The sequence below is a fragment of the Maniola jurtina genome, chromosome 8 (assembly GCF_905333055.1).
Source record: "Maniola jurtina chromosome 8, ilManJurt1.1, whole genome shotgun sequence".
Lineage (NCBI taxonomy): Eukaryota > Metazoa > Arthropoda > Insecta > Lepidoptera > Nymphalidae > Maniola > Maniola jurtina.
In genome coordinates, this window is record NC_060036.1 from 12,666,851 (window position 1) to 12,675,512 (window position 8,662).

At 33.5% G+C, this 8,662-nt stretch overlaps 2 protein-coding genes across 5 annotated transcripts in view; both read left to right on the forward strand.

Annotated features, from left to right (window-relative positions):
- The window catches only part of LOC123867726 (tolloid-like protein 1), a 116,107-nt gene extending 113,092 nt beyond the window's left edge, over window positions 1-3,015 (forward strand). For all 4 annotated transcript variants that reach the window (XM_045909903.1, XM_045909901.1, XM_045909904.1 and 1 more), the window contains exons 19-20: window positions 54-304; window positions 929-3,015. In XM_045909903.1, the coding sequence (XP_045765859.1) occupies window positions 54-304; window positions 929-1,174 (497 nt within the window). In that variant the 3' untranslated portion in view covers window positions 1,175-3,015. The remainder of the gene's footprint in view (window positions 1-53; window positions 305-928) is intronic.
- A 946-nt stretch (window positions 3,016-3,961) lies between these two features.
- On the forward strand, window positions 3,962-7,198 carry LOC123867742 (ubiquitin thioesterase OTU1). Its single transcript, XM_045909968.1, has 4 exons — window positions 3,962-4,515; window positions 5,514-5,686; window positions 6,064-6,222; window positions 6,964-7,198. The coding sequence occupies exons 1-4, from the start codon at window positions 4,125-4,127 to the stop codon at window positions 7,171-7,173; spliced, it is 933 nt and encodes a 310-aa protein (XP_045765924.1). The 5' UTR covers window positions 3,962-4,124; the 3' UTR covers window positions 7,174-7,198.
- The last annotated feature ends 1,464 nt before the right edge of the window (window positions 7,199-8,662 follow it).

Genomic DNA, 8,662 nt, shown 5'->3' on the forward strand with positions numbered 1-8,662 from the left:
AGTGTACCAAGCTATTTTGAATAAATGGTTTTAATTTTGACTTTTATTTTCAGCCTGTGGTGGCTACCTTGCAGCTTCAGAAACAGTGCAACACTTATACTCTCACGCACGTTACGGCCATGACTCGTACGAGTCTCGCGCTAACTGCGACTGGAGCATCGTGGCGCCACTCGGCCAGTTCGTCAGACTTACCTTCCTTACCTTTGAGTTGGAGCCTGAGACGAACTGCGATTATGATTATGTGCAAGTCTTCGGCGGCTTGGAAGGCAGTGCTGGTGATTATGGCAGTTTTTGTGGGACTAAGGTAAGTTTCAATAATTTATTTAACTGGTGTTGACATCGTAATATTGATTCCGTAATATTGATTAGTAAGGTCCCTACCTATGTACCTACGACTGACGTTTTTTACCTGTAATTATTATAATAAAATCATTTTTAGGTAAACTTACCTGTATATTCGTAGTTAACCCATAGCTAACCTGACTAATGGTAAGCTAGGCAGCATTATGTTCTTATTTCAAAACTATTGACAGTCGCTACAGAGAGACATTTGTAATAGATAAGTAGTTAATTATAATAATTTTCCTACCTGTCGTTAGATCCATAATCCCATACGATAGTTACCTGTATTTAACTACGAATCTAAAAAGAATTGGAATAGATAAGTGCTCGTAGGTAGGCTGTAACTAGTACAGCAATTTTCTTTCTATAATCATCGAAAGTAAAGCAAAAAAATAACTTTGCAGTTTCTAAATTATAGGTACATGAATCCTCCATAAGTTACCAATGGATCTCGGTATAGTGCGCGACAGGTTGAGATGGCAATCGCGGTATGAGGCGGGGGGACGCCACGCCCATCGCACTGATCCGATAATTTATACCTACTTATGAAGCACAACCTACTCATTATTTTTTCTTTCCATCACAGGGTCCACCCGAGATAGTATCAACAACAGAAGCCTTGCTAGTCAAATTTCGTACAGACGACTCGATAGTATTCAAAGGGTTCTCAGCGTCATACCAAGCTGTGAAGCCTGAAGTATGGAGTGGAGAAGACAGTTCCGAAGGTGGAGAAGACTTGGATGAGGAAGAAGACGAACAGATACCCCCTCTAGTGGTCAGTAGAAGGGGCCTGCGAGCACCCTTGCAGCGGTTCGTTCGTCGGCCCACGTGACATTGGTCGTTACGTCATAGGCACCGACGACTCCATAGAAACGCTCACAATCGGCTTAAAATTGATAATAGTCCTGTCTAATGATTTAAAATTTTCGTTTTTCAAATTGCTCGTGTAGCGAATTTTTTCCAATTTTAGGCAGGCCCATAACCGTCGCAATTTACGAATCTCACGCATCTATATACCTACCCACTATGGAAAAAACTAATGGGAACTATTCGCTATAGGTACGGGCTCGGTCTTTTTGAATAAGTAGGTATGTGTTTAGTAATTAATTTGAAGCTTTATACGAAGTGTGTTGAAAACAATTGAAACTTTAATGATGTGCAGGTTTTAAATACCTTCACGTTAATTTGGAATCGAAGACTAAAATGTTTATGGAAATTCGCTAAAGGGATCGACTATCGGCAGTCTGCATCCACCTTTATTTATGTTTTTTCAATAGAACTTTTCTCGGCTCTGGATTCCAGTTTTATTTGAGCCTTTTGTTTACTAAGCAAAATGTTGCCATATCAATGTAAATTATCAAGACACACGGTCGTGTGTCGAAGCCAAGTTCGAATAAATAATTACAGTAGAGGCAAGAGTAACGTTGGTATTACTTCGTGTTTTTTTTTTACTTAAGCTATTAAAAAAAATTAAGCTACGCTTTTTACTTTCCACAATGTCATCAGCGTTATGACGGCCATCTTACGTCCACCATTTCACCGTCATATTATAGCCTCTATGTGACACGCACATTCACTGCATCCGTAGTTCAAATACTGCAAAATATTTTCTCAAAATTTATGTTAATTAAATACTCAAATGTTTGAATTTTTTGTACATGACTGAATGTAAATGTAAATAAATTATTTATAGGGATACTTAAGTGTTTATTGCAATACTTAATAGCGGTTAATAATATAATACTCATGATATTAAATTCCTAATGAAATGTAAAAACTTGTTAAAATATTAGTTATTTACATGTTATTTTGTTTTTTATTTAGGTACATACAATTATTAAAACCAAAGATAATATACTTAATAAAGCGCCAAGACATTTTATAGTGCCATAATATTGCTATAACTCTTAATAGATAGGACCGAAAGTACTCGCATGAAAATATAATTTACTTAATCAACTCTTTATTACAAAAATAGTGTACTTACAAATAATTACAATGTAATGATAATTTAATCATAGACATTTAAATACTTATTTTCATTCAATGCCTGTAATGTGATTCGCATTTTTGTAGATAGATAGGTATTTAATTATAATATAAATGCACAATTTAGCAAGAAACAAATGTGACAATACATTCTAGATTTTAAGATTTATATCAATAATAATAATAATATGTAGGTAAGTATAATAATTATTAATCTAATAAATAAGCGATAATTACTGTTATTACCACAAAACTACTAACTATTTAGAGTTACGTAGAGGTATTTTTTGTTACCTACCGATCATATCAAATTATTATGAATTGATTGTGTGGATGTGGATCATTGAATGTGTATTTTTTTTTTAATGATGTTGTGAAAGTAGTTATACTTTATGTATTGTACAAAGGACTTAGACTCTTTGTTTCGTGCCATACATGTGTTTAGGAACAGTGTTCATAGAGAATATAAAATATAATCTAGGTAACATTTAATAAAATAGAACGTTCATGTTACTTTTAACGTTTGTTGCCGTTACCTTTATGTATGATTGTGCCAAAAACTTGATACTTATTGATGATGTTTAGAATAAAGTAAGTTAGTATTTTATAACCTAAACTTGGGAATATTTATAATAATATGTAGAATGTCATAATATTATTTTTAATAAAAGGATTGTAAAAAGGTATCATCTTTTTTTAACCGACATCGACAGCAAAAAGAGTATTCTGTTCATAATACTTTTATGTACTTAAATCTATTCGTGGAAATTATTTGAAAAGAAAAGAATTTGAATTATTTGAAGAGGTAAGCAAGCCAAAAATAATTTATTTATTTATTTACCATAGGATTTTTATGTGATATTTCTTGAAACCGAAATAATAAGCCATGTTGAAATGATGGAATATTTTCAGTTTTTACTTGTAAAGTCCAATTTTAAAACTACGCTTATTAATACAGGTACCACCTAATGTTATACCTATCCTTTATATTGGTACATTGTTCAATGAAACCTTAAAATGAAAACTACAAAGAAACCATATTAATTAATTTACACTTAACTAAAATATAATTTTATGATAGAGTACCTACATTCGTTCACGCGGATGTAGTTACTGTATTTTAAAAATCTCATGAGAACTTTGATTTTCCGGGATAAAAAGTAGTGTATTCGTTTCCAGAATACAAGCTATCTGTATCTATCAAATGATTGTCTTTATCTGTATAAGATTTCGTTTGGATTGCTAAGCAGATTCACCGTAAAAAGGTAGCAAACATATAGATAAACAGATATAAACTTTCTCGCAATTTTATAAAATTAACAATAAGGTATTATTGTGGATAATGGGTACATAGTTATGGCAAATAACATCCTAAAAATCACCATAGTTGCTCTGAATATAGGTTGTATTAAATAATCAGCAATAATCTCAAATATTGATTCGAATGAATGGATTCATTAGGTCCATTAATGTTTAAAGTATCTTATGTTACCCTCATTGACTCATTATTATGAATTTACAATGGCAACATCGCTCAACTCTTTTCATAGACTAGTGTCAGTTGTCACCACTCGTCACTGGTTAGTGGTTGTCACATTGTTTTGCTTTGTTTGAGTTTGACGTTTATGGTTTGATTTGTCATAAAAAAAGTTGGCTGTTGGACGCATACGTAACGTTTTACGTTATGTTATTTATTAATTACAGCCACTTATATTTGCTGAATACTTCCATTTGACACACATTTACAAATTTATAAGTAATATTTAAGTGTATAAAAAGTTTTATTCATTACTATGGCGTCGCTAGCGTTTAAAGTCAAAAGTAAAAATGGTCAGCAAGTATTGAAGGATTTGACCTCTGAAAGTACTGTGGGTGAATTAAAAGTGTTTCTCTCGAGCATATCGGACGTTAGCTGCGAGAGGATTTGTGTGCTGTGTGGTTATCCGCCCAAACCAATAGATGTTAGTAACGATAGCAAAAAGTTGAGTGACATTGGGTTGAAGACGGGCGAAACTTTGATCGTCGAGGAAAAGTCGCCTCCCGCGACCCCGACTGTTGTTAAGCCCGATATTCCAACGCCCGTGGAGAACGGAGTGTCGCACAACTCAATAGAACCCTGTAGACCGGGGATTTTGATGAAGAAAGTGGTCCCTTCTGATAATTCATGTCTCTTCACTAGTATAGGTAATAAAAATATCGATTAATCTATATTTGTGAATAGAACCCACGCGATTTTTACATAAAGGCAACAGTACAAAGCATCCTACGGTGCTTGACTATTTTTAGAACAACATCACTTCATTGTTTATAAGTTTTTATACATAATGAACTTCAGATTCAGAAGCATGATGCTTTAATTTTGTCTTTGTGCTTATTAATAATTTGCTTATGAAACATTGCATTTGTTTCTTATTTTAAAATTTCTTACATAATTTATGGATTGGTGATTGCAAATATGTAACTTTGGTTGTTAATGTTGATAAATAGGACTGAGTTACTTAAAAATGGGTTTTGACAAACTTTAGCTATCATCAGTGTATGTAATCTTTATTTTAGTAAATGCAAAGTTTATATACATTGACAATATTTTTTTAATATTTTAAACATATACACATAACTTTTTCAATGACATTTATACAATATAAACACACAGCTTAAATCACTGGATCTAGAAACTGAAGATTTTGTTTGTAAGTTATATTAAGCTATATTGTAAACTCCCACTAAGATTTTTGGATACCCCACCCAAGTAAATATCTAAATAAAAGATCAATATATGCCAAATTTCAGCCTGTCCAGTAGTTTGAGCTGTGTGTTGATAGATAATCAGTCAGTTTTTCCTTTTATACTATAGACAACAAAATATTTGCTGTTTTATTTTATTTTTTTATTTTATTTAATAGGAAGCCAACGGTATACAAAGAAAAGTAATTATGACGACTTATATAAACTTAGGACTATCAATGTATACTCACTTACAGGCTAACTCAACATGCTTAATCTAAAACTTCTAAATAGTAAAACTTAACCTAAGACATTCCTTGCATAAAATCTATAATAATTAAATTAATTACTCAATAAGCCAAAAGTACAACAATTTTTAAAATTAATAATAAAAACTACAAAAAAGACTAAAAATAGCACCCTACAATTTCAAAATGAATCTTTTTTTGTTTTTGTAGGTTTTGTATTAAATGGAAATGTAGACACATCGGTTCACACGCTGATGCGGCAAATCATAGCTATGGAGGTGGCGAGTGACAATGACACATACAATGAAGCCCTGCTGGGGCGGCCCAATGCTGAGTACTGTGCCTGGATCCAGCAGCCCAGCTCCTGGGGGGGTGCTATAGAGGTACTTATTTAAAAATTTGACTTTGAATTGATAAGCACTTGAATTGTCAAATACATATCTACTACTGGTTTGGAATGCCTTTTAAGTAGAAACTACTTAGTAATAATAATGATAAGCAAGCTTTTTATTTCCATCCTTACATAGTATGTATAAATTTACAAACTTAATGTGGTTAGTTTTTCATTCATTGTTTTAGTAAATAGATTAAAATGTTAGTGTTACTTTGTTAGTGTGCTAGTCTTTGATGGATCCCAAAGTCTGGGTGAAAGCTCCTCCATTTCTTTCCAATTTTTCCTATTTTCGGCAGAATACATCTCATCTCTTCCGGCTAGCTGGAACAAACTACTTAGTACATATATAATATTTTTATGTTTCAGGTTGCAATCCTATCAAGATTTTACGGCTTGGAAATGGCAGTAGTTGATACATTAAATGCAATTATAAATAGATTTGGAGAAGATAAAAATTATGGACAGCGAGTGTTCCTTCTATTTGACGGCGTACACTATGATCCACTGTATTTAGAACAATCTGATGTGAGTAACACCTTGATTTATTAAGGTGGAAGCCGACGGGCCTGCCCGCGAAATTCAAATTTAATTTGGTTTTTCGCAATTTGTAAACTTATATGACAACATAGGCTTATGGTATTTTAATTGCGACAATGGCAGTATCATCCTCACAGGTTTATATAAAAATCTTTACTTGAAAGGGTCCAGTTTAAGAAATTAATGCTAGTATCTAATTATTAGTCTTAAATTAGTCGATACTAGAATTAATTCGACATATCTTTGAAATGGAATGGAACAAATTGTACAATGATGACATTGCAAAGTCCGAGTTGTCGCCACGTACTTGATTACTCTGTTTCATACAGTTTGTATAAAAAAATTACATTGGTGAGACATCCTGACTCCTGCCATGCTATTACCGTTGTTTCAAGCTATAGATAAACCTTGGCAAAGCATATACAACTATAAGCAACATAAAAATCGGTCAAGTGCGAGTCAGACTCGTTCGACACAAGGGTTTGGTACAATTGTGCAAGAAATAACACTTTATTTTTTATAAGTAAATATTTCATGGCGGCCATTTTGAGTTCTTTATTTGATGTTAAAGCAGTAAAAGAAATACACATTCTCTCTATCTATTATGGTTCATGAGATAAAGCACACACAGACAGACGGATGGATGGACCTCAGAGGCTTAGTAATAGGGTCCTGTTGGAACTCTTCGTGTACAGAACCCTTCAAAAGTTTAATATTTTCTTTTTTCAGGGTGGAATACAAACAGTATTTCCCGCAGAAGACATGGAAATCTACCACGAAGCTGAACAATTAGCCCACGAGGCCAAGTCCTCGCGTCAGTTTACGGACCTTAACAAATTCACGCTCAAGTGCATGATCTGTGACAAGCTCCTCAAAGGGCAGGTGGAGGCTCAGAGGCATGCGAAGGAAACCATGCACACGAACTTTGGCGAGGTTTAGGATATCGAATTATATGAATTGTTTTGTTAATAAAGCCTCAATAGCTTGATGGTTTGAGGATTGAACTGAAGTCTCAACATTGAAGGCCTGTTTCATATAACCGCTAGATAAACTTTATCTAACAAATACAGACATTGATATTGATTCTCAGCGTGATTAAATTTTTCTTACCAATGTAATAAGAAAAGGACAGACAAACGTAATTTAATTTAGAACTAGGTATTATATATTGTAGCATATCTGTTGTTTAAATTTGTAGAGTGCGCTAAAATTTAAAGGCTTTAAATTTAAAATTAGTTTTCTGTCCTTTTTAGCAATATTCAAACGAAAAAGATGCTATCTGCATCTTTTATTCTATCTAAATCTATCTCTCTAAATTTTGTTTTGCGAGAAAAATATCAGAATCAACGCCAATACTACAGTTTTTGTATTTAAAATCTGTTAAATGTTTTATTTGTTAGATAAAGTTTATCTGGCATTAGGGAAACAGGCCCTGATTGTAATAAAAAATTGTCAGATATTTGTCAACTTATATTTAAAAAAAACTGGACTAATGACAGAAGTGATATATTATTTTCTAGATTTTCAAATTATTGTAGTACTTATTAAAATTTCTTAATTTGTGAATTAAAACCATTATTATTACTTTAGTTTTTACATCTATTAACACTCCAAGCATTATATATGTCGCAGGTATATTGTCAAAGCCGTGATATTACAATCTCACTAGTGAAATTATAATTAAACAATAGATTGTCAATTGACTTCATTGCTTACAATTTATCGGCTTGGTTTTAGTGACATTGTAATGTCACGGGGTTATTATAGTGGCATTATAAAAAATGTAGGTATATTATGAGTGAAGTTGGCAGTGGGAGACGTCAAGCGTTCTCATTGGACAATTCCGTCACGCGACCTCGAAGTTTTTACCCATCCCAAAATCGCCCAATGCGCCTAAAGACCACTTTAAAAAAAACATACTTTCAAAGCCTTAGGTTCTCAACTGTTGTGCTATTGTCGTACCCCCTCTACTACTAATATTTCCCCTCATTCCCCCATTATTGCTCAGTTGCCCCCCCCCCCACAACTGAGCACTGACTGGGGGAGGGGGGGCAACTGAGCAATAATGGGGGAATGAGGGGAATATTAATCGTAGTTAATACTTATTGGTGTTTTATGTTGTGCCCAGTTTGATAAGAGATTTTATTGTTGAAGTTAGGTTACTATGAGATTTCACAATTCGGCAACGTTGATAAAATTCAAGTGTGGAACGGATCTTTTTAGTTTGACGTTTAAGTGTTTAAAAGGAATTTTATCAACATTGGCGTGATGTAAAATCTCATACTAAAAGGTCGTAGCTCATTTACACGACACCGTTCCCACACAAAACACGCACGACTCCACCTCAAATCGAAGTTTTGCGTCACTTCTGTGGAAAAGTTTCCACAGAAATGACGTAAATATCCATCACCTCATCATTACTCTCCGC

Coding starts and splice junctions, on each gene's coding strand:
- LOC123867742 (XM_045909968.1), top strand. CDS start 4,125: ATGGCGTCGCTAGCGTTTAAAGTCAAAAGTAAAAATGGTCAGCAAGTA. Junction 4,516..5,513: donor ATGTCTCTTCACTAGTATAG/GTAATAAAAATA, acceptor TTGTTTTTGTAG/GTTTTGTATTAAATGGAAAT. Junction 6,223..6,963: donor TGTATTTAGAACAATCTGAT/GTGAGTAACACC, acceptor TTCTTTTTTCAG/GGTGGAATACAAACAGTATT.